Source organism: Lipophrys pholis (genome assembly GCF_963383615.2).
Source record: "Lipophrys pholis genome assembly, chromosome: 7".
Lineage (NCBI taxonomy): Eukaryota > Metazoa > Chordata > Actinopteri > Blenniiformes > Blenniidae > Lipophrys > Lipophrys pholis.
Window position 1 is genome coordinate 25810620 of NC_137638.1, and position 26389 is coordinate 25837008.

The 26389-nt window shown below is 44.3% G+C and overlaps 1 protein-coding gene across 1 annotated transcript in view; it reads right to left on the bottom strand.

The window, feature by feature from the left end:
* Window positions 1-270: 270 nt before the first annotated feature.
* The window catches only part of cabin1 (calcineurin binding protein 1), a 38424-nt gene continuing 12305 nt past the window's right edge, over window positions 271-26389 (bottom strand). The window contains exons 28-39 of the mRNA XM_080466904.1: window positions 24630-24695; window positions 23827-24006; window positions 23067-23458; window positions 21387-21500; window positions 13824-13987; window positions 13641-13737; window positions 12865-13527; window positions 9898-9972; window positions 5372-5630; window positions 2294-2452; window positions 1948-2147; window positions 271-1836 (exon numbers count right to left, since the gene is read on the bottom strand). Coding sequence (XP_080323030.1) covers window positions 1690-1836; window positions 1948-2147; window positions 2294-2452; window positions 5372-5630; window positions 9898-9972; window positions 12865-13527; window positions 13641-13737; window positions 13824-13987; window positions 21387-21500; window positions 23067-23458; window positions 23827-24006; window positions 24630-24695 — 2516 coding nt within the window. The 3' untranslated portion in view covers window positions 271-1689. The remainder of the gene's footprint in view (window positions 1837-1947; window positions 2148-2293; window positions 2453-5371; window positions 5631-9897; window positions 9973-12864; window positions 13528-13640; window positions 13738-13823; window positions 13988-21386; window positions 21501-23066; window positions 23459-23826; window positions 24007-24629; window positions 24696-26389) is intronic.

Consider the following 26389-nt stretch of genomic DNA (forward strand, 5'->3'; position numbering starts at 1 on the left):
GGCACTATTTCAGAATGTAACCTGGGCTGTATGTGGCCCCTGAACAGAAATGTGCGACACCCCTGACCTCTAATATTTAAACAATAAAGAGAAATACGGTCAAGTGGAACATCCGGGTTGTTCACGTGTTCACGGCGAGGTCTGATTTTGTATAAATAACTTTACCGGTCCGTTTGAATGATGCTGGAGGCACAATGCGGAGTTGAGGCAAGAGATGTGTACAAGACAATTTTAGTAATGAGAAAGCAATGAAAAGAGAAGCAGCAACTTGTTTCTCAAATATATTTTTGGTTTGACATCTATAATGCGTTCAGTCCAGACATAGAGAAGTTTCACTCCAGCAGCCTGCGCCGGGGGGACGCCGCCGGGGGGGACGCCGCCGGGGGGGACGCCGCCGGGGGGGACGCCGCCGGCCGCGCTAAAGCCTTGAACCAGGTCACCTTGTCAGCTGCGGTACATTCCCAGAAGCTCAGCAGAACAATAGAAAAGTATCTTACACTGGAACAAAAAGCAAAAAAGAAAATACAAAACAGTATCTTTCATCAAGGGTGATCGTTTACAATTATTGTGTTTTAAAAAAAAAAAAAGAAAAATCATTTTTAGACAGCAACAATCTTTCTATTTATAGAAAACAATCTGTAAAAAACATTCGGTCGTCTTCCTCTGAGTTGAGCTAAATTTGTGACAATTTCCCCCATAATGACTTTAATGAAAAGGCATCCGTATGAGAGTCTTCATCAGCACACATTTAAAGTGACCGTCAACTTAATACTTTAAACCGTCATGCACACAACCTCTCCAGCTCGCGTCTGGAACCATCACAAAGATATTTGGATTGTGATATGTACAAAAACTAATTCCCAATAACTGAAACCTTTTTTCCCCTCCCCTCCACATCATTCGGATCAGTGCTGGTGACAGAACGTCTCTCCTGGTTCTTCTTTAGCTACAAATGCACATGAAAGATTGATTGATTTTTTTTTTTTTACAAGAATTACCACACGTACAAAAATAGCACAAAGTTAAGTGCAAACTGGAGAAAAAACCCAAAAAAACACCCGGAACGTTAAGTGTAAACATTTCCAATCTGCTACAGGTTTAGAGGCTGTGTGGCCCATGAAACCCACCAACCTCGGACGCAGCCGATTGTCCTTGTGAGTCTCCTTTGTGTGCGCTGGAATAGAGAGGAAAGTCTCATGCCAAAAGTAAACTATTAAAGAGGAGGACATGCTGCTGCGCGGTGGGTCCAGGCGGAGGCACCTCAGATCAGCGGCTTCTCCAGCATTTGGCCGCGGCGCTGACAGACGGTTAGCACACAACATAGAAAAGATGCATAAACGTGGGACTGGCCGGCTTTGAAGGCTGGAGAGTCCCTCCGGATGCCGGGTCCAGGGTCCAGCTGGATGCAGGGGGGCACGGCGAGCTGATGAGTGATATGCATGAATGGCACATAGCGGACATGCGGTGAGACTGAAGCCACAGGACGGTCTGTCAAACCGTAGCACAGCCAATGAAAATACTGCGTCCCATCAGCTGGGGGGGGGTGCTTGTTTTCTAATGCACGTGAGGAAGCGATGGCATCAACAGAGACGGCTGTAGTGGTGTGAACCATTCCCGTTTGTTTGTTTCTTTTAAGACACAAGGGGGGGGGGGGGGGGGGGGGGGACACTGGGGTTCGGTCTCAGAGGCTCAGATGTCCATGTAGTCGTCCTCCTCGTCCGACTCCTCGCTCTCCAGCGACGACTCCTGACTGGACGTCTCCTGCACCTCCAGCGCCGGCTGGCTCAGGGTGTCCTTCTTGACTGTGGCTGCAGACTGGGAGGACAGGATGACGTTCTGTACGGGAGCAGACAGCAGGGGGCACTGTTGAACGTTAGACTGGAAGGGCTGCTGGTACAGGGCTGTATGCACAGTTGTGGCTTTTACATTCAGTTGCAGGGAGCATACCTTAAGTCTTTGTTTGGTTTCCTCTGAGATGCTGCCTTTGGGGGAGAGGAGAGTGGGCGTCGGGGGCGTCACTGTGATTTCTGGTGGGAACTTGGTGACTGTGGAAGGGATGAAAAGCTTTGGCATGTTGGGCGGGACTCGGGAACGGATCCGGCTGGGGTCGGAAAACTTGGACTGCTCGTTGCTGGCGTGTTGCTGGTCTGAAGGACGGGAGGAAAACGCAGATTATCAAATATCCGCAGCTACTGAAGGCACACAAACACACTTAAAGATGCTTTAGCACGCGTCCATCCCAACTTCAGTTTCACTCGTTCCAGTTTTGACCCTTTTAATTGGCGGCTCTGACCTGGACAAGGCTGAGTGCCGCTACATGTGGCCGTTTCTTCCTGGAACCAGGAAGCTGCTGATTCTTGCCCCTGGGAAACCGTGGCAAGTTTCATCTGTTGACAAAGGTGTGACTCCTGCTGTCGGTACAACAGCCCCTCAGAAGGCTCCTCCCGCTCCTCTGTGGGCCCAGAAAAACACATTTTGGTTGATTATCCCACAAACTGAATGTTCGTGATGCTTTGTGTGTTCATGATAACCTAATATATCCAAGAATAGCTGAGCAGAGACCGAGGGATGGACTTCCATCATTGCCAGCTCAAATAAATCCACAATCATCAAACTGAGATATTCTACATCTCTGCTGAAACCAATTCTGTTTTTCCCCCCCTTCCTATAATCAAGATGTCCTCATAGAATTTTATCTAAATCATCAGGTGCCTGTTCAAGTAAAGAAACAAAAAGTTAAAACAAATATAAAGCTCTTGGAAATGTGACTTTATTGGAGCGTTGTTCATTAGAGGTATTTGCAGTAAGTGTATGAGCGGAGAAAATCCCCCCAGCAGCTTCCACAGGCACAAATATAAACACAAAATGATCCAATATGCTTTCAGACTTCTCTCATAGCGTTGCCTAGGAAACCGTTACATAATAGATGTGCAGGGCTGCCTGTGTGTGTCTCTGTGTGAGTGTGTGTGTGTGTGTGTGTGTGTGTGTGTGTGTGTGTGTGTGTGTGTGTGTGTGTGTGTGTGTGTGTGTGTGTGTGTGTGTGTGTGTGTGTGTGTGTGTGTGTGTGTGAGAACATAGTTTTGCATGTTTCCACACTAAAAGGTGGTCCAACTCCAGGAATCTGTAAGAGATCCGTACAATCTGATAACAAGCAGCAGCTGGATGGAAACAGCTTCAGTACGACTGGAGGCAGCGAGGTGATGGAGGCAGCGAGGTGATGGAGGCAGCGAGGTGATGGAGGCAGCGAGGTGATGGAGGCAGCAATGTGATGGAGGCAGCAATGTGATGGAGGCAGCGAGGTGATGGAGGCAGCAATGTGATGGAGGCAGCGGTGTGATGGAGGCAGCGAGGTGATGGAGGCAGCGAGGTGATGGAGGCAGCAATGTGATGGAGGCAGCGGTGTGATGGAGGCAGCGAGGTGATGGAGGCAGCGAGGTGATGGAGGCAGCGAGGTGATGGAGGCAGCAATGTGATGGAGGCAGCAGTGTGATGGAGGCAGCAGTGTGATGGAGGCAGCGAGGTGATGGAGGCAGCGAGGTGATGGAGGCAGCAATGTGATGAGGCAGCGAGGTGATGGAGGCAGCGGTGTGATGGAGGCAGCGATGTGATGGAGGCAGCAATGTGATGGAGGCAGCGAGGTGATGGAGGCAGCGAGGTGATGGAGGCAGCAATGTGATGAGGCAGCAGTGTGATGGAGGCAGCGAGGTGATGGAGGCAGCAGTGTGATGGAGGCAGCGAGGTGATGGAGGCAGCAATGTGATGAGGCAGCAGTGTGATGGAGGCAGTGAGGTGATGGAGGCAGCGGTGTGATGGAGGCAGCGATGTGATGGAGGCAGCGATGTGATGGAGGCAGCGGTGTGATGGAGGCAGCGATGTGATGGAGGCAGCGATGTGATGGAGGCAGCGGTGTGATGGAGGCAGCGATGTGATGGAGGCAGCAATGTGATGGAGGCAGCAGTGTGATGGAGGCAGCGAGGTGATGGAGGCAGCGGTGTGATGGAGGCAGCGAGATGATGGAGGCAGCGGTGTGATGGAGGCAGCGATGTGACGGAGGCCAGGCGGTGTCTCTTGCTGTCCATATGACGTTGGTCATAGTTCAAATGAAATTGTTACAGGCGATGAAATAGAATTCTATACTGGAATCCAGCTTGGTGAATATTGATGGTTTTGAATTAAGGATTTAAAATAATAAATAAATTATGTCTCTTTTCCTTTTAATGTTTGGGTTCATGATAAATTACTTGACAATGTTATTCAACCTATTCTTCCATAAATATTTATTTAAATCACAGATGCTGGAAACTCAACTGATGGCATGGTGATAATTCCCGATGGGTTTTGGGTTTGATCGGGTTCAAATCCTAACGGAAACATGAAGAGAACCTAAAGTTTAAAATAGAGTCGCTTCTTGCGTTCATGAGTCCTGTAAGGAGATTAACTGTCCTGCCTGAGCGCGGCTGTTAACAGCAGTGTTTGCTGATAATACTTCATGTTTCAGCTTTTAAAGAAATGAACATGTCACCGCTCCCGGTAGGAAATGCTGACTTTTACTTGTTTACAAAGCTGCAGTTAGATAGTTTTTTTCCTTTTACACTTTAAAAGTTACAACCGTTTCCAGCAAAGACATAACAAGAGATTAAAACAGTTAAACTGAGGTGAAGTTTTCGAGAAACACTCAAGCCATGTGAATTAAATAGCCCCTCTTAACGAGTCATTATCAGACAGAAGAGAAAGTGACTTCACCCACAACAAGAGGATGTTTTACTAAATGGCCTTGGGTGCTTAATGAAAATGAGTACAACTAATGAGAAGAAGTTAATTCAATTTAATTAATCCAATTTATAATTTGAGGAAAATGCAACAAGACATATATGTAGATTGGACATTTACAGTCGCGGTCTGAGGCGTCATTTCTTATTCCTACTTGATTAGATTTAAATCACCAGGGCGATCATAGATGAAAACACTCAGCCGCATATTTAGGAATTAAACATGACATAAACTGAATATGTTATCATCAGCAATGGTTATGCCAAAAACAACAAAACAAACCAGAAGCCCATGTCAGCAGAAAAGCAGTCACAATCTGGAGAACACCGTTTTCTAAAACTCTTGTTAAGGGACTGACAAAACCCAAAAGGCAAAACAGAACCAGGCCAGCATCAGCTGTTATGTAACAGATCTGTGGAAGGCCACAGGCGCCCCCTGCTGGGCACAGGCACCGAAGCACACGAGGAGCTTCAGGAACTCCACTGGCGACTGTAAAAACTCCACCTCAGCAGCGGGGACTTTGTAACGCAGCTTTCAGCACCGGAAACTGTGTGATCAGAACTGTGTGCTGAGTCAAGGTGTGACGGGGAGCTGTGTGTACCTGTGTGTGGCAGGAAGGCCATGGCCGCAGCCGAGTGGCCGGCCGCTCTCCGCTGTGGCGGCTGATCCTGGAAGCCTGAGGTCGGAGGTCGGGGCAGTTTGCTCAGCGGCTCGTACAGCGCTTTGGCTTGGCCGTCCTGAGCGGGCAGCGGGTGGCAGGCGGAGTGGCTGAGCAGCACCGGCGTCGGCAGGGAGGCGGGGAAGAAGATGTCTCGGTGCTCCTTGGTGTACTTCGGGGTGGTCGGGGCATCGCCTGCGGACTGTTTGGGAGACAGAAGGAGAAGAGCGGCCGTCACGAGGAGGGGCGACCGGGCCGAGACTCAACGCCGGAGCAACAGTCGGCAGCACTGCACTTTTCTAACAGCCCACATCAAGATTACCAGCCAGTCACGTAAGCAGTAATGATATCCTTCAGAGAGCTGCGGTGGCGTCCCTCCGGGGGGGTCCGGAGACTCACAATACCCGCCTGCTGGACCGAGTGCTGGGCGCCGGTGAGGCAGACCTGGCTCTCCAACACACTACATCCCTCTGAGCCACTCTTCCTGGGTGTCCTTTTGAGGACCACTTAGAAACACAAGAGCTGCACAAACAACCTGTGACAACAGCCGCCCTGCTCCCACAGCCGCTGCCATGGCAACACGGAGGAGCCCAGTTAAAGAAATGAATACACCGTCTCTAGTTTTCACTTTCATTTGGATGAAAAGTAGGATGAAAACTACTCTTTGTAAAAAAACTAAAAAAATTAGATGGAGGCACTCCCGTCTTGTGGATGAAATGAAACATAAGTTAGAGAAGGACGACTTGTCGTTTTTTGGGGTTTTTTCCAACTCAAATCAAATAAAAAGTTTAATATTTATTTTTAGTCTCCATATATTTTCATTTTAGCCTTAAAATATCAGATTACCTTTCCTGCTCTTTCATCCTTAATTATATTGAATTTTATTCTTTTTTTTGTTTTGTCAATTTTACTATATTAATGTCAATATTAATCAAATAAAAGATGTTTTAATGCATTTTTTGGATTCACTCCATCAACTTGCACTGCAGACAAGTTTTTTTTCTTTTCTTCACAGCAGACACTCCATCTGCTACAACCCAGGTCAGCCTACACTAAAAGTCAAGGCCAAACTGTTGTCTTTTCATTATTTTGCTCATCACCGTTGTGATTTCCGTTCATTAGAAGTGCTCCACAAACTTTAATTGAGTTATTGCATACGAGGCTAAACTGTGCTACACTGACATAATTATGCAGGCCTGGTAGAAGATATGTGACTTTTGGTTCTGGTGCGTCGACCTAATGCAATATACTTTTCAAATGTACGATTTTAATAAGCCCAGGACAACATAAAGAGTCCACAATACACTCCATCATCGCGAAGCCCGCTCTAACAGATGCAGCGTGTAAGTACAAGATAATTTGGCAATAGTACCGTTTTTCTCAGGCTGTCTGCCGGCAGTCAAAGTCAAATTGTGCTCGGAATCACAGCTGCGTGTGATGAGGCTCCCCACGGGATTCATGCAGCAGAGCACGAGCAAATCAAACAAACAGAGTAGCCTTCCAAAAAAACCTTAGACAGCGAAGGATCTCCAAGCCTAACGCAGGGGCGCACGGCCGCGCCGAGCTCTGGTGAGTCACATCTCATGAATTAAACGTCGCCAGCAAAGACGCCAACAAGTCAGCTGGACTGTACGCACGTACAACACTGTACCTGAGAAGATTACAGCACACAGTACTGCGCCGGTGTGTGTGCGTGTGTGTGTGTGTATGAGGGTTGCGGTGCATTTTAGGTGTCGACTGAACAGAAGTCCAACAATACGAAACAAATGATTGTTTGCAGTTATCCAGATTGAGCTTGGAAGCAGATTAGAGCAGCCCTTAATGTCATCTAGAGGCTTGCAGAGGCAGAGGTGGGTGTAGAGGTTTGGTCATCTTTCAAGCGCGGCTGAAAAACAGGATGACTAAATTTAATTAAAACGCCTGCACAAAAGACACCGATACTGGAGCTGCTTGGGCTCAAATTGCTTGATAATTAAAGCTTAAATAATCCTCAAAGTCCACTGAAAAACCAGCGATTAAAGTGGAGATTCTAAATTGTAAAGTAGGAACATTCCTGATATTCTCATTGACGGTGCATTTTTCTCATAATGTGGCAACAAACAGGAAAGAAAACAAAGCAAGCAGCACAACGGGGCTGATTTTCCAGCTCAGCACTATAAGAGCACGTCTCCCTCCACTCTTGTGGGGGCTTGAGCCGAGGGCTTGAGCTGAGTTCTCACTTTACCGCCACATACAAGAGCAACAAAAAACATCCCATGAGCCGCGGACACATTAATTACACATTAGCTGCAGTTTGAAAGCACCACAACACCAGCTTCTGTGTATTCGCCCCACATCGCTTATAGATTGTGAACATATAAGAGCACTAAGTACCACATGCAGGCCAATTATCACAAGAACAAACAAATCAATGATATATATATATATATATAGCTGACAAATACAAATGCAACAATTCTTACTTGTCGAAAGGATCAAATGGGTTGAGTTAAGACTTTATACTTGTGATGATAGAGAAAATGAAATAAAAAAATAACAGGAAATATTAAAATTGAAATCATTTGTATTTTGACATGTAATCAGCCAAACCCTTATGGCCACTGAGAAGTGAAGTGAATATTACCAGCAGATCTATTTATCCTGGCACCTGTTTGCATGTTGGGAAATATTCCTCAGCAAGTAAACATTTTGTTGTCAAAGCTGACGTATCAGAAGCAGCATGTAAAGATATAACTCATAACAACTGCAGCTTTTAAGGGGCGTTCCCAGTCTGCAGGGGTCTTCTTACCAGACTAATACAACAACAGCAGCTGTAGTTACATGAAATATAAACGATCCAAGTCAATTTGGATCAGATTAATATCATTTGAACTATTTGAAGTGATTGGACTGGCGATTGAACTTATGATCAGAGAAGGTGATGGAGTTTCTTTAAGATCCAACCAGAGTAATATAACCTGTACGTTGGATTGCTTCCCACTGTTGGGAGCTTTCTCTTCCTGATCAGACTCCAAACAAGGAGCCAGTCTCTTTGCTGCTGTTGCCTTTATAAAAGAGAAGCAAACGGGAACTACAAGAACGATTAGTCGACCTTTACAAATCCGTCTTCAATGGCGGTGGGCTTCCGGGTGGAGCCGGATGAGGGATCATGGGTGCAAGCAACAAGGCCAGCATCATAGTGCAAAGCATTGTGGGATTGTCCACCGATCGATTCAGATGATTTTTGTGACGCATATCAAATCACACAGCAATCTCCTCACTTTATTCAGTGTTCATGTAAATGTGAAAATCTGATCACTTAATCGGAGAATTCAATCAGAATGAGAAAAAAAGGTGACTATTTAACACGGCTACTGTTTCAGCTCAATGAGATTATTGAGATTGTAGTTGTTTTTTTTTACAAATGTGAGAAATGTGGTTTGCAGCCATGTTTCGTCACTGCATTAATTTGTTTTAGTTTACAAACGACACACGACGATCACAATACACCCAGTTTGCTTCACAACTTCTCGTCATGATCCCGAGGCACAGAGAACGTCACCGTGACAACGGGATGTGGGAAGAAAGACCCTTGATGACTGTGTGGGCAGGAGGAGGGAAGCGAGTGTGTGTGCGAGTGTGTGTGTGTGTGTGTGTGTGTGTGTGTGTGTGTGTGTGTGTGTGTGTGTGTGTGTGTGTGAGAGAGGGTTACAAGTTTTGATAATGTACTCAATTCATGAATTCAGAAGTTCTCGTCACTTCATCGCGTGCAGTTTGCTCATGCACACAAACGATAGGCAGAGCTCAATATGACGAGAAGTTTGGCAGCTGCAGATTTGAGGCTGGACGGACAACGGGGAACATCCACACCACGCTCTGTGCTATATTTAGAGCTGGCAGACTGGAGCAGGTTCCACTTCAAGTCGAGGAATCACCAAGTTAGTCATCATCCGATAAACAACACTTTACTACAGATGCTGAATGTTTATCATAATTTACAACAGAGCTTACATGATGTGCTTTGGTTCTTTTGAGCCGAACAGAATCGGGACAAGTCGGGATGATTTTAGCTGTTAAAGCCCTGTAATTAATCCAGACTGTGTCGGGGTTTTTTTGTGTCAAAATGCTTGTGGTTTATCAGAAATTACATGCCTGGTTGAATGTTTTCTTACTATAATCAAAAGCATAATGCTAATTTCATGGCAGCATTTTTCCTTTAGTCTTGAAAACGGTCTAATTTAAGTCACTAAAATCCCGCCCACATCCTGTTGTCATAAACTGGAGAATAAAGCCTGTAATGATCAGTATTTCACTTTGCAAGTCCAGTCTGATTATACAAGAACAGGGTGTTTGGAATCGAGTTGGACTCGGATGGAATAGACAAGTAGTGTAGTGTCGATATAAATACTGACTTCACTGTGAGCTGCTGCAGCAGAAGGGAGATACTATCAAAGAGATTGAGGCGAACACGCCGACGTCCACATCTTTACCTGTCTTTGGGCGGACGTAGCCAACTGGATCTGGCAGAACTTCACCGCTTGGTCCAGAGCAACGTCCTCATCAACCTGAGGCAGGAGAAAAGGCAGAAGGAGGCGGCGTCAGGGCAGAAAAACATGCTGGAGCTTGATAATCCACACGGTCTGTTCCAGCTTTACCGGCAGAGGAATCGCGTGGCCGACTATCACAGCAGCACATTTACTGCTGAAGAGTTCATCCCACGTGTGATGTGACTGGTTTAAAGGTAAAAAATAAAATCTAGATCATAAATATTGTAACTTTAATTATCACAGCTAATTATATTTTCATATAGTAAAATGCTCCTTTGGTTTTTTTTTTTTAAATGAAAAATGACCAGAAAAAGAATAAGAAGCACTTGTTGCACAATATCCAACAGAAATGAACGTTATTATCAGCACACATTCTGTATCGTCTAAAATTAAAACCCAGAGAATACTTTCTGTTTGAGACTGCTATCTTTCAGAGTTGCTACAGCAGATCACGTGATCCGCAAGATGAATTTGGCAAAGGCTCCTACACCCGATGCCCTTCCTGACCCTCGGTCGCGACCCGTCGGCAGTGGGATTTCAACCAGCAAACTTGCAGCTACAGGTTTGCTTCCGTGCTACCGCAGATTTCAACTCGAATGCAAATAGTTTTCTTATTTTTAAAAGCACCGTCTACATGCACAGACAAGACAGGAGCAGATGTGTATGTCTGACAAAACATTAAAATGTCACCGTTTAGCAGGAGCAATAAAAATATAGATTGATTGTTTTACTTATGGACAGACTTCAGCTTGAGTCTTGTACTGGCATGTCGCTCGCCTCGTGTAATTGGGACATTTCACCACAGGCATGGGGCTTCTATTCTTGCCATGTGTCATCTGGATCTGCAGACAGGTAACCTACTACAATGCCTCGGCACTCATTAAAAAATACAAATATCACCACACATCAGACTTGGTCCACACAAAATAAATGTCCAAAAGCTCTGCCTTCTGCTATGTATCCAATGACCCAAAACAAGGCCATGTTGCACACTGTGCCTCCATCTGGGCAACTGTTGCCGACTCTGGTCGATGCCGAGCAGCACTCATTGTTGAGTTATTTTACAACGCGGCTCTCAAACGGTTTTCATATTGAAATGCTGATTTGAACTACGGTTTATCATGAAATGGGAAGTGTTTCACCATGTTAATTAACTTTTAGTTGTCATATACATTAAGAGATGTGATTCTCTTGCCGAGCACATGGGATTTCATCTGAGCTTTGGCCTCCGATGCACAAGCTCGGTTCAAATTAAGGCCCGGTTCAACCTGCATGTGTGGGAATTGGCGAGCTTCGCACCGGCACAACACTGCACTCTTAACAGCTGTATGAGCAGGATTACTGCTCCGTTCCCTCCAGCAGCGTCTTAACAGCGCTTCAGGGACCCCTAAAGGGTTGGATTTTACAGCATCCTCGGCAGAGTTTTTAAATTGTGCCAATTGTTATACAGACTGAGTCAAGCTTCAGTGCATTACAGAGGACCGCCCTCTGCTTCCATGTCTAAGTCCCTGCAGACTTCTTAAAACTCGTGCCAGGTACACGATCAGAAAGAGGCAATTTAGAGAGAGAGAGAGAGAGAGAGAGAGAGAGAGAGAGAGAGAGAAAAAAAACACAATAAAAAAAAAAAGAACATTCTGGACTTCGGTCATTATTCTGTCCGTCTCAGATTGGTGCTTTATGAAGGTCTGGAGATAAAACATGGCTTTCCAGTGACACGGAGGAACTGCTACACTGACATTAACACAGGGCTTGATAACATCAGAGAAATGTCATTTGAAGACATTCCGAAGCAATAATCTGGGCAGCCAGGTGTGGAAAAAACAGCCACACATGATGTGTAGTTGAGTCTCCTAATGGGGGGAAAATTAAGCTGCCTTAATTTTTGACTTGTCGCGTTGATGGCAGGTACTGCTATGTCTGTCAACAACGCATAATTTAGTGGTTTTTTTGTTGCAACACCTTTGTAGTGAAGCAAAAGAAAAGATTGTATCTGACTGTGATAAGCAAATATCAAATCTAATAGGAATGGAAAGAAGGCAACGTACAAATCGAAAGTACGACCGTGCAAATGCAGCCGACTATAAAACCACAGAATACCTAGTACTGAATCATGTGGTGCTTTTGCGAAACCTCCCCATATATTAACTGCATAATGTGTTTGGTGGCGGAAAACATGTTGCGGCTTGTTCTGGCAACTCTGGTATGGGTGGTGCTGACAAAATGTTTTCTCAAATAACACCGGAAAAGACTGCAGCAGCTCAAGAATCCAAAAAAATAAAAAAACAAATTGCCTCTCACTTCTAAATTCTTAGTTTGTCTTCTCTAACTCAAGAGATCTAATCGAGAAGCTATTATCCCGCTCTTATACTGCACAAGTCCCATTTATTTTGATCTGCGTCTCTAATGGCACTATTCTATTAGATCTTTTTATTATTGGCCTGTTTTGGAGCAAAAACTGTAAATTAGACACCAGGAAACTATCCATTGCTTATACGTGGCACTTGTGTGCAGAATTAGAAAACATTCGGTAAATGTAATCAAGATTTATAGATTCATTGCATTAAAAAAAAATATTCAATACTTATAAAACTACCCAGCAAGTTTACAGCAATCACAGAGTTTCTGAAGCAACAACCGAGAGACCAAAGTCAGAGGTTGAATTTAGGTCACCGAGAGCGAAACACCAGCGTACCCCAACACTAAGTCACAACAGATTTGTCGTAGTGCTTTAAAAACGAAAGGAGGGAAAGTCCCTTTTCTGAATGTGTGTGCTAATTCGAGATCAAAAAAGGGTTTTCTCACGCTCAAATCATTTTCAGAGAACTCTGTGCATGACTGAGCAAAATTGAGAAAACTGCATGTGTGTGTATGCAAAGGTTTCGGGTAGCGCACATCTGGAATGATAGTTACCTGCTTTATGAGCATGTACGTCTCAGACATGATCTTCTCAATGCGTCCCAGGTCGTAAGTCATGACCTTCTGGCCTTGCTGCCACACTCTGTAGGCATCAAGTAGCAGGGTTTTTCCAGACTCTACGTCCTCTAGAAGTTTCCGTTTCCTGTTTGGTTTTCGTAGTAGCGCCTGATCCACCCCGCCGGCTGCCACGGTGACCTTGGGTGCCGAGGCTTGAAGCTGCTGTTGTCTGGAACTGATACTTAGTTCCTCCAGAGACAGCTCTGGTGTCCGGCTGCTCTCGGCCACTTTGTGCTGGGGCTCGATGACACTCAGGGAGGTCTCAGCCTCTGCTTGGTTGGCTTGAGAATCTGTCGCAGTGGAGGGCTTCCTCCAGTGGCCAGTGTCCATCTCCATGGGCTCCTCTGGCCCTGCTTTGAGGCCCTCGCTACCAACGGTCTCCTGAACCTTGCTCCCTTTGTCCACTGATGGTGGTGGTGAGGCGAGTTGTGCTTGAGAAGCTTCCCTCGGCCCGGTGTCAGCAGCACATGCTCCCTCTGTGAGCCCGGGCTTCTTGGGAAGAGCATGTTTGCCGTCCTCTGAACTGGGCCTGTTGGATGTGTCGGTTGTGGTCATTTCCCCCATGGAGGGTGCAGGCGCTTTGTGAAGCTGCTCAGACACCTGAAAGAGAACAGAACCTGTCAAAACATGAAGTAGGTGCATGCCAGGCATCTGAAAACACTGAGTGGTTCTCTGCCCTACGAGTGTGTGTACAGTGGGCGGTGCTTGCTTACCCCAGTGAGACTATTCAGATTGTCCTCCAAGACTTTAACAGTTAGGAAAAATGCTCTCTTGGCCAAAACTTGACGATCAACATCCCGTAAATACTTCCTTCATGGAAGAAGAAAGTGAGAAATCAGGGAACACATACATAATATCTAATAAAAACAACAGTGGCATACAAGAGGGCTCCTTACTTTCCCTGATCAGGGGTTCTCTGCAGCATGAATGAGACTTTCAGCAGAGTATCGTGATCCTTAAGCTGAGACAACACCTCAAGCAAGAGGACAATGGATCGGTTCATATGAGATGCAAAACTTCCTGGGCGATCAATCTCATCTACTGGAATACGCCAGATGCCCTGAAAGTGGAGGGGAAAAAAAAGAGACAAGAATCAGACCTTCAATTCTACCGTTTCAACAAAATCATCGACCAATAACAGTCTTCTAGATTTCCTGATGCATAGCACAGGGCGAGCAAGGTATCACCACCACCACACAAATGCATTACTGATGAAATAATTATAGATAATATTATTTTACAACTCAGAAATAATAGAAGTAGCTGATGTGGTAAAATTACAGCCCTTGATTCAATATTGATTAAGGAGGCCAAGTGGTTTCTAGGAGTGGGAGCCAAGATGTAACTGCCAGAACACCTGAACGGTCCTTTTTGCTAATTTATTAAAAGTTTGTGTATTTACGACTGTGTTCTGCTGCTATTCGATTATTTTCCCCCAAGAGCCTGTAAAGTGTATAACACATGGAAACAACTAACAAATATAAGGAGGGGGAAAAAAAGACTGAAAGAATGGCAAGAGAAATACATGTGAGTGAAACACATGGCATTTAAAGAATAAACTCTAATGAGGCGATGGAAAGGCTGCAGGAGCAGATCTTTGCGGACAAGCTGGCCATGTAAAAGGTGGGAAGGAAGGGGGCTCTCTTTCTGGGCACAGATGATAGGCAGCCTCATTAGTGTTCACTTCTGTCCAAGTCATGCAACAAAACAACCCGCGAGCTGCCAACAAACACAGCGCTCCTTTGCAGAAAGCATGAGGAGGTGTGTTTTTGATGGAGGAGTCCACCTTTTTTTTTTTTAAGTGAGCACATGTCCTCTCTGCAGGTAAACCGAGTGGAGGATCTGCTCACTGAAGCCAACGATGCGAGTGCAGATGGTGGCCTGAGCAGCACACGGGCTACAATCACAAAGCACGTGGCACGGTGCGCGGGGACAGACTCGAGGAAACGTGTGTGAGGCAAAACAAAGATGACCATATCAGGATGGGAGCAAAACAAATGAGACGGCTCTATCGGCTGCTGGAGGCATGAGGAGCGCTGGGGCTCCTCCGAACAGCTCGCTTCAGACGCTCAGATGGCTCTTTTTTTTTTTTTTTTTTTTTAAAGCCAATGGAACCAAAGAACAAAGCTTTAAAAAAATAAATACATGAAAACAAAACACATTCCTCAGGATGAAGTGAAGAAAGTGTCAAACTCTTTTACTCAAAAGTGAAAAACAAAGTCGACCCGGAAAATCCAATCTTTTCAAACTCATTTGATATTTTTTGTTACTTCGATCGTCATTACATCATGAGGGGTTTATTTCTGAATCCATTAAATGAACCCAACGGCAGCGTGAAAATAAGATGCATGTATTTAATATAAATGCATCAATATTATCATATGATGTAATCGGCCAGGGGCTTGGGAAGGTTTCAACCTTTTAATGCACAGATTACAAGGAAGCTTGAAAGCAAGTGCGCTGCGATGCCATTGGGGTGGGCTCTGCTCTCTTAGAAAAAAAATGATCTCGAATGGAGGAGAGTTGTTCTTCAGAGAACCATCCGACCACGGCAAATCTGTTTAGGGGAAGCAGAGCCATGGCTTTGCACAGATTATCATTCAGCACAACAGCTAAAGCAGATTTGTAAGACTTTAACTGCAATAATTTTAAGCATCTTTTTCCCCCCCCTTTTTTTGTGACAGGAAATATGACTATATCTGGAGCAACAGTTTTGGCACAGCTGTGGCCAATACAACGCGCAAGAATCAGGGATTAAGATGCATTCGGAATAAAAGGGATAAACATGGGAAAATATGATGAGAATCATTTGCCTAAAGGGAACAAACAATAAATAAAACCGTCTTTAGTTTGTTTTTATGTTTAAAATGGTATCACGTGAAAGCTGTGGGGGGGGGGGGGGGGAGAAAAAAAGAAAATCAACTAATTGTGTTACGAACAGCTACAATTGTTTTGCATGAAAAAGGGGAAATGAAGAAGAACAACAGTGCGATCTTTATATGAATGCCATAACAAAAAGCCAGCTGCCCAACATTTTTCAGAAATATCTTTGATACGATCAATACATGACTAAACATGCCAATGACAACAGGAAAAGCACAGGCCCAAAATAGCAACAACAGGAAAGTTGCACAAACCAGTGTTGGTGTGTCTTGCAGCAACCAGCAGTCACTTTCACATCACACCCGTAGTTACAATCTCCCTGTATTTGAACTTTTGGAGGGTAAAATTGAAGGGAAAACCCCAACGTGGCTGGTGAACTGCTTATTCTACCAGCTTCTGGCAGCTGTTTTTTGGACTAATTTTACAGCTTCCTTCATTATAACAGTTTCTGTTTTGATTCTTTACTTTATGATGTTCATAAAACAGAGGCAAAGAATTCAAGTTGCTGGAAAGCAGTTGGAGACACCTTCTGGAGCAGTCCTGTTTACCTCTACACAAGTACCACACATGGAGAACATCAACGCTCTCGGTACAGCTGGAACAACGATGAAGCCAGAAGGAAGCAGAGAAAACGACTCACCATCACCACGCTGCCTGTGCTAGTATTCTTTTGGACAGTTTCCTGCTGGTGGCGGCAGCAGCAGCAGCCCGGACAGCGCCTCCACCCTGAAAGAGGCTCACGCTCGGAGAGCACAGGGTGGGCTGCATTTGGGTACGAGGGCAGCGAGAGCCGCAGGAGCGGAGAAGAGGGAAGCACAGCTGCACATGGCAGAAGAGGAACAGTAGAAGAGAATGGCAGCTGCCTTCGCAGGAGGGGAAACAGCGCTGGAGTCAAGGCGTACAAACTCAGCGTGCCACTGACAGACAAGCTGACTCGGTCCTCTCCTGATTTCAAACCCTGCCATCTCAAAACAAAAACACCCACGCACTCTCTCTCTCTGCTCTCCCCTGACCCCAGCCTGCTGGAGTCCTCCTCCTCCTCCTCCTCCTCCTCCCTCACACTATACACAGTTTCCAGCCAATCCTTGCCGGCCTTTACCAGCCAATCGGAGGCTCCTGGAGAAACTCCCGCCCATTAGTGAACGCTCACACAATACACACACAAACAGTGGAGTGAGAGAGAGGGAGAGCGCGAGAGAGAGAGAGTGCGAGAGAGGGAGAGAGAGAGAGAGAGAGAGAGCGAGAGAGAGAGAGAGAGAGCGAGAGAGAGAGCGAGAGAGTAATGAGGAAAAAGAACGAGTGCAACAGAGAGAGGAGATGAGATGAGCAAAAAAACAGCCAGGGGGAGGGGGAGAGCGTGATTACCCTATCGACAGAGCAACAGGAAAAGCACGAGAGAGAATGAACTGGCTGAAAAATGAATTCACTGTTACCTCGTCACTGTACTGAGATGGCAGACCAACAATAAAACGAGCCACATAACTAAAGGGAAGACATTTAAGGGGTATGCGAGTAAAAGCCCTACTAGAAACAGAAAACATGGTGCCACATCCTATAAACGTTTCCTCAGTCTGTCAACAGCCCTCACCTTCTTCTCTTCAACTCTTGTTGTGTCTCACCAGCTGGCCAACAGAAACATACTAAGCACACACACACACACCTTGTTTTTCCTGTTTCTTGTTGTGGTGTGTGTGTGTGTGTGTGTGTGAGAGAGAGAAAAACCCTGTTCAAAATATCAAGCTCAACCAATTACAGAGCAGAGGTAGGCAATGGAAAACACACACACACACACACACACACACACACACACACACACACACACACACACACACACACACACACACACACACACACACACACACACACACACACACACACACACACACACACACACACACACACACACACACACACACACACACACACACACACACACACACACACACACTGAGTAAACCCTCCCACACACAAATCCAAATATCAACCTCTAAAAAAAAGAAAAAAAGAAAACCTGAATTCATTGGAGCAGTACTGCTCCTCTAAGAAAGAAAAAAACAAGGTTCTCCTTGGTGAGGCTCCACCTACGGCACATTGCCCAGCTGAACACACAAATGTTTGAGTCATACATCAAACCCAGGAAAGTAATGCAAGTGTAACCCTTCCCCAGAAGACTGTGGTAACCTAATAGAACAAGACGCCGAGATCTACCTGAGAGCAAAGTCACATTTTAGGCAGTTCAACTGGAAATGAATGCTCGCTCACAAACAGACAGTATTGGTTCAAACAAAAGCTCTGCGGAGGGGCACAAGACGGGAATGGATTGACGTTTGTCTGAAAGGCAGCAACAAGGAAAGTATGTTTTCTGTGGAGACTCGTGCAGAGCGATCGTGTGGGTGGGAGGAAGAATATGTAAGCAAGATATCTGCCTGTGCCGGGCGGGGTGGGATCAGGAGGAGGCAACACTGAGCGAACACAGAGACTCCTCACGACTACTAGACAGAAACACGGAGCAGCGTGAGGGCCCGACACAAGCAGCAATAGTGTCATTAGATTCAGCCTTTTTGCTCTGTTATGATGGCTTTGAATAGCTGTGATGAAAATCAATGTTACAGTAACTCAATGGTGATTTCTAATAATCTGCGATGACAAACCATGTAAGAATGAGAAAAACAGAAATCCTCAAATGAAGACATCTTTCAAAAGGTGCCAGATGGAAGATTGATTCCATTGACTTTTTTTTCCAGCACAGAAGTGACGCAGAAGAATAAGAATAAGAGAAGCAGAGTGGCCGTGCCTTCAAAATAGTAACTCTGGTAAATAGTGCATGGAAACTGATGAATTAAACTTAATCACATTCAATCCATTTAGCAATACAGAGACAAATCTACAAGACATGGTTTTGGACTGTGAGAGAAAAGTGGAGTCCGTAGAGAAAACCCATGCACAAGCAGAGAGAACAATGCAAACCCACACAAAAAGGCACCCAACTACTAGACCTGAAACTGTTATTCTGAGGCAAGGGCACAAACCGCCATTCAGTATTATATAACAACTTAATTCACCTAAAGCGAGCAACATCACCTGTAGAGACCAAAGGTTTCCTTACTCTTATCTACAATCATTTTCTCTATTGATGTTTTAGTTGGATGAATGATTGAAAAGAGCTTTAGTTTCCTGGTGATTCGGTTCAACACATTAACAGGTATTGTTAACACTATTGTGCATATTTAAACAACAAAACAAGGAAGTTGCCAGTGACTGTAAACGATACAAGTAGGAACAGATTAGTAGTGTGAGTAACAGAATACAGATGTCAGTGTATCGATAATGTAACTGTACAACAATCCAGCGTAGTGCAATATTAATTATTTGTTCAACAATCTTTGACTCTAAAAATAACCCCTAAAACATCATCGTCATTTTGATTTGATAACAATTACAAACCTGAAATCACTTTAGCATCGACATAAAAACGAGTAGGCGCTCCCTGAAATTACCCGAGCCAATGAATTATGCAACACTACTTCATCTGGATCACTTCTTTACAGCAGTATGTAGGTTATTTGATACTGGCCCCCAGTTAATATAGCCCAGCCAAAGCAGGGTAGAAAAGTGGAGCATCATAACCTACATTAGAGAACTTAGTATTCACCAACAGGCTCCGTGAGGTGCGCATTCAGCCGGGAGACGAGTCATCGAGGTGCCACGCTCCAGACATGACGTGATCAACACTGTCGGGTTCTAACTGCTGTCACAGCCTTGTGCCATCAGTCCGTCACTGCAGATGATTTGAACTCAATATTTGAATGAAGTAGTGGCAGTGGGGCATTACACTAGGAAATCTCATCTGCCTGGTTCAAAGGTTAAAGAAGCTCATTTGAAGGATCCTCGGTGAAGTTCAGTCCAACCTGTTCAGAAGGTGTGATGAAACATGTTTTTATGATTGTCATATCTGTGATTGACATTCTCAGCTCATAGTGAGAATGTCCCCGGTTCCAGTCCTGGTCTGCAATCCTCACTCTTAAGACTCAAGCAAACTGATCTGTTGGATCGAAATTTAGGGAGGTTTACATTTTCCTATAGCCTGGTTCAAAGTGAACAGTAAAGCTCTAACAGTTGGTGTGCCAGGTTTGCCTCCAGAAGGGGCTCAATGAGAACTCAGTGGGAACCCGAGCGAAGTGGAGCTCTCCTCCAGCTCAGACCTGGCCCCCATCACTTCCACAATCTGCTGCCAGAAGCCTTCTGAAGTCAGCATATCATTCCATAAGACCACACAATCAGCTACATTCATAAAATATGTGCTGTATAGTGAGCCTGACAAGTGACTGATATGAAGCGCTGACTTGAGTTGACGTTCTCCATTTATCATCTCTTCTGTGACAACAGCAAGAGTGTTACAGCTTTGACAAATCACACAAAGGAGGAGTCATAAAGTAAGCCGATTCCTTCACACTTTGAATCCATCATCTGTTCAGCGTGTCAGTTTATTTAATTCTCTCCACTTGAAGCAGATATTAAGTCTTTTCAGACAGTAATCACCTCCACTGGAACTCCAACTGAGGTCTAGTAATTCTGAGGCAGACAATTCAACAAGCCCCCACTGAGCGATTCTAATTATAGCAGCATATGGATCTGATGATCCAGATATGGGGCAGATTTTTGTGTATTTCAGTGATTCATGCGAAATCTGCGTGTGAGAATGGTAAACCCGACCCAGGTATGCCAATCACTCACTGCAAATGCCCAGATCATTAGTCACAAATGTCAGGATACACCCAAGTGCCTCACATAATCTTCCTCTGGGAGGCTGGCTGGGCTGTTACCAGGCAGGTGAGTTCAGGCTAAACTCTGGTGAGAAGACCAGAAACATGGAGTACTACACGGCTCGGTGTATCCTGATATGAACACTCTGTTTTTGTAGGTTGGACTGCTTTTGTGTCTCAATTCAATAAGGCACCATTAGGACGTCTACACCACCAAAGCAGAAAAGCGGGTTGTGGACGAGTACAATTCCCTGAAAGACGTTTTTCCTCCCCTTTTAAACAACTATCTATATTCGTTAACACGTGTTAAGAATGTCTTCTCGGTGTGATTGCTGCTGTAAATACCGTCAGACCCACCCCTGCATTGTTCTGCTCTTTTAAATTCATATTCAGTTCTGAGGCACACAGGTGGGTGCCTGAAACATCTGCCTTCTGATGTTCCGAGATAAAAGTGACTCAATTATTATGCAATTATGACAGTAGATTCTTTTTTCCCCTGCATTTGCCTACACTCGGCAAGACATTTCTTCAATGTTTAGAGTACGGTTCAGAATAGAGCACGCAATGGCAAGATGAAGTAAATTAAGCTCTGGAATGTTAAATAAATCAAGAACTGCTGCCCTTGAAACCATTTTTAGAAATCCTAACAATCTGGAATTTTTCAGTTCAGCCAACTGACTTTATTTAAAACTAATATTTCAACAGTTTTTAATTGTTGGTCTAAAATAAGCTTGATAAAGCCAAAGGTGATATCTGCTTTCTGTTATGTAACATGACGTGACATCTATAGGTGCACTGTGAACTCTGACTTACGTTGAACAGATTCGTCTTGTTTCTTTCACAGAAAAGTCCTTGTGCTGGCATGTGCTTCAGCTGTTGCCATGGGACACTGCTTCCTAGCAACACATCTCTGGCCCACTGTAGGTTCTGTGTGGGGAAATAAATAAATAAATGAGGAAACCCACATACATATCTAAAGTGCATTTATTTAGACACACGTATACACACACACTCACACACACAGAGACAAAGACAAAGACACACAACAGGCTTCCTGAAGACAAAAGAAAAACGCTCATTTGGGATCAGGAGTACGTGGCGACCTCTTCACAGCTCGATGAGTCACAAATCAGCATCTATGTGAACGCCTTGTTAGATGATAGAGAGTTAATGCCACATCACGTTATCTTTCTCAATCCTGCTAACTTGCAGCATGAAATGACAAGCTCCATTCTCTTTGCAAGTGAGAATAAAAATGGCCAGTCAGTCCGAGCGGAGAAGTTTTCCTGAATCTGAAGGGGCATGGAGGCTTTTAACTCTGGATGTGTTGGGTTGTCAAGGCTGCTTAGCAACCTGCGTCGACAGCATCACATCGAGGCAGTGCCACAGTACCGAGTGAAACCTGGAGGGGAGAATTAAGCTGACCAAACCGTACCAGCTTTAACAATTACATTAAATATACAAATTCAATTATCCTACATTTAATTAAGCCTGCGAGGCCATATTATTTTCATCTATAGCCAAAGAGAAACATGTTAATTCTTTATATAAACATTATCGGCGTATTGTCGCATTAAATTTGATTTCTTTAAAACACAGGTTTTTAAAGTGAAAACTTAACTTCACTGAGCTTGAATCACATTGAGCCCCTCACTGAGCTCCTCCAACTCTCACACTGTACTGACTTTGTCATGCCAACAATAGTTTCCTTTGTTGAATGCCTGTTGTTTCACACATAAGGTACTATTGTGAACAACCGCTAAAGACCACGGGGGATAAAAAGCACAACTCTTCTTTTCTCTCTTAACTCATTTATTCAAACTCCAGTGGTTTCAGAGTAGGAGGCCCTTCATTAGAGCCTATTTGCTGTGGCACTGGCTCAGGGTCCGCTCTCCCCTGACGGGGTCCAGGAGCAGGGAAACTCTATGGGTCACGGTGATGCCTTTGCCCAGCAATAAAAGCTATGGTGCCAGATTTACAGTACAGAGTTCAAAACATAAAAGGCCGAGGAACTTTATATGCCAAGTTTACCCATGTGTGAATATGTCTAAAGGCTGTACTGAAAATTTTAACAAAACAAGAGGAGACAGAAGGTTGCAATCACAGTAAAGCTTAACGCAACCTCCTTGTGCCAAACTGGCTGAGAGCAGTGCTCTACCGCCCACACACACCTCTGTCCACAGAGCCTTGGAGCTAACACAGGCTGTTTCAGCAACTCGTGTATCACTGCAGAGCTATCAGGTCCAAGGGGAATAATGAGGAAATGCTCATCCCTACATTCATATACTCATCACTGAACAATCAATACAAAAAGGTCCATGCGTCTTTAGAGTAAATTGCAGAAACTCTTAATAAGAACCATTCTTTGTAAATGTCACCCTCAGTGGCGTAGGATACTGATTACTGGTATATGGGTTGGGTTTAATGGATGGCTTGGCCTTTGAAATTCAATGCGAATGGACTAGTGCCATCAGTTAACAGGGTTGGACTGACCTGATGCGTCTTGCTGTTCGTGTAGAAGAAAGCCAGGCGGTAAAGACTCTTGTAGTGCTGAGGGAAGCGGCCCAGGCAGAGGAAGAGAGCTCGGACGCACATTTCCAGCAGCATCCACCTCTGATCAACATGTTCTGTAGGCAGAGCTTTGGGCACTTCGATCTCAGCGGGAGGCTCAGGCTTCCTCTTGTTCTCAGAGGCCGGGGTCTGAGGAGCAGCCTGCTGAGGAGGGGCTGGCTTCGGAGGGGTGACCAGGACAGGCAGAGGATGAGGACCGGGGTCCGCAGAAACCTTGGGGATTAAAACCTCAGAGGCGATCACCACCACTGTTTCCACCACCTCCTGGATTATTTTCTCATCTGCCTGAATCCCAGTGTGATCTCCATGAGAAGCTAAAGAGAGATTTAAACATAAATAAACACATTTCTTGACAACAAACTTTCAAGACAAAGTCACATAGTGATTTATATTTAGACTTAAGTGAAAGTGTCTGGAAAACATCTTTTCACAATTCAGATTAAAAACACATCACCAGATCTTCAAACTGCTGCGCCACTGCTGAATAAAAACAGTTATTTTGTTTCAGGGAAATAGCTTATCTTGATTTAATAAAACAGATCATATTTGCTGTTGAAGTCTCTGTAACATGTGGTCTTTCAATGATTGCATTAAATCAAATAGCCCAAAAAACCAATCGTAACTCTGTCCACAGTAAAAGACACATTTAAAAAGAAACGTACGTCATGTTAATCGTAAATACCTGCATCCTCCAATGCCGTCTGCCCATCCTTCACGGGTGTTGTGCTTTCCGATGAGGAGGAACTGGCTTTCACACAGACAGGTTTGTGGCTGCTGTCTTGTGAGCTGGCCAGATCAGTGAAGGCATCCTGGGTGGAGTTGGAGTCAGAAAGCAGCACCACCTCACTGTCCTGACTGCGCTCTGCCAAAACAAAAGGTGAAAAAGAAAAACATTGGTTTAAGTGTCAGCCAGGATGCGCAGACAAATAACTGCAAACGTTACGATATCATGAACAAATACTCATTAATTCCCTTTTTTCAGTAAAGACATGACCAGGTAGAAAAGTTGACTTCATTATATACATTTCAAATTACAATATTATATATTAAACTGCAAACAGTGTGGGCCTTTTTTTAATCTTTTGGTGTGAAGACTGTCCTGTTGCAATGAAGAAAATGCATATAAGTATGAAACAAACATATGCCACAAATCCTTTCTAGTGCATCGTTACTGACACATTGTTATAAAAAAGGAGAGATGCCAGCGATCCTCTTAATTACAAAGTTCTGCAAACTCAACAAAAACTGGCAGGGAATCGTAATTAAGAGTCAGAGGGGCAACAAGCCTTTGCTATTTCAGAAAATAATGCACACAAGGGGCTTTTCAAAGGATTTACAGTCTGAGTCAACAGCAAAGTTGCTATGGTACTGTTAAATTTAATAAACTGGCAGCTGTGTACTCGGTGCTCACTACAAGACAGCACTTCATCTCAGAATGAAAGCAGAGCCTCTTAAAAAGGTTTGGGTGGGTTCGTAGAGCAGTACCATTCAGGGAAGCCAGCCATATTGAAGACCTGGGCAGGCAGTAATCATGGTCAAACTCTGATGAGGCTGTTGAAGATACGGGGAGTTGGTTTTAAAATATTATCAAACAAAATTGCACCTCTCAATTTATAGGAAAATAAAAGAAAATATATAGTCATATGCGAAAGCCTTAAGAAAAAAAATAAAAATAAAAAAATCAAGTCATTTAAGTTGGTTTAGAATCAAGTACAGATTTAGCACCACTCCCCTTTGTCAATGTAGAACCCGATTCAGACACGCATAACTTTCTATGAGACCAAAGAAAATCTGCAGAGCAAGTGTTTTGGTATTAGTGTCACACTTTAGCATTTCTGGAGATCAATACCTCTCTCTGAAACCTCAAAATTAGGGCCAGAGTCTGTGATGTAAATAAATCTAAAAGCTGCCTTTTCAGCAATGTAGCAAAGGCACTTAGGGTTGTATACCTCCGAGGGAAACACACAGACTACAGTGAATGGTTCCCATTACTGAAGAGCACCATGACGAAAGCGAAGCTCAGTCTTTCGCTCTTATTCTTGTAGACCAAGAAATGCATGTCTGAATCCGGCCCTGCAGGCTGATCACCTTGATGCACCTTAAGCAGGACTCAAGCCAGAGAGACTGGACAAGTACAATCAGAATTGTGCATGATGGGTTATTTTCTCCACTCCCGAGTCGTGTGCCAATACCAGAGATGCCACATTCTTTCTGACTTGGCATTTTCACACTAATTGGCCATAATTAGAAATTAGATCCAATTAGTGGGAAATGGCAAAAGTGAATTACGTAAAAAACTTCTCAGGAGATTGACAAACCGTGAGGTCCCCCCCCCCCACCCCAACACCACAATCAAATAGGATGTGACCATGTGACAGACCAGACGATCGTGACTGACTTTGTCCAGTTGTGAAGACATTCAGCCCATTAGAACTACATGCACATAAATGGCAAAGCAGGTGGTAAAAGCAAGCAGGCAAAGAGGTAGCAGGCAGGTAGGTAGGTAGGTAGGTAGGAAGGAAGGTAGGTAGGAATCTGGAAAGGGTGACAAAACTGGCAACATGGGCAATATGGCTGCATTATTTGCACATTCAAGCTAAACAGGATACATGACGGGGGGGAGGGTGGGAGGAAGGACGTCACAGCTTTTGTCCAATAAAAAACAACAACAACAACAACATTGTGTTGTTCAAACACACCATAGCTCAAGAAATGTCTAGTTAGTGCGAGTATTTTACAGTAAACCTGATATCTGGGAAAACAGATAAAAAAAAAAAAAAACAAGTCCATTAAATTTGAAAAGCTTTTATCAAAATTAAAAACGAGTGTGACTGTAAGTGGAACAGCTAACATATAAGAAAGGTAATGTGTGTATTGTATTTCATAAATGTTCAGTGCACTTAATGTACGAGATGTACATTAGTAAAAAGCAATACTGTCCATCCAACATATTATTGCTCACAAGTAGCAGGTCTGTTTTTCCAAGTACTTATGTTCCCTATTTTTAGATTCGGTTTCATAAAGAGAGGAAAATTGTATTTTTGCAAAGTTTGTATAATAGGGAAAAAAATTGCTTTCTTTTGCCGAATACTCCAACAGAGCTCAAGATAATAGAGCTTTAGCTTAAAAATAATTTGATATGTGAACTAGATTGTTGGGTTTCTCTCGGTTAAAAGCACCTAGAAATGACTGTCGTATGTAGTGCTCTATAAATAAAGTTGAACTGAATTGAAAGATCACTGGTG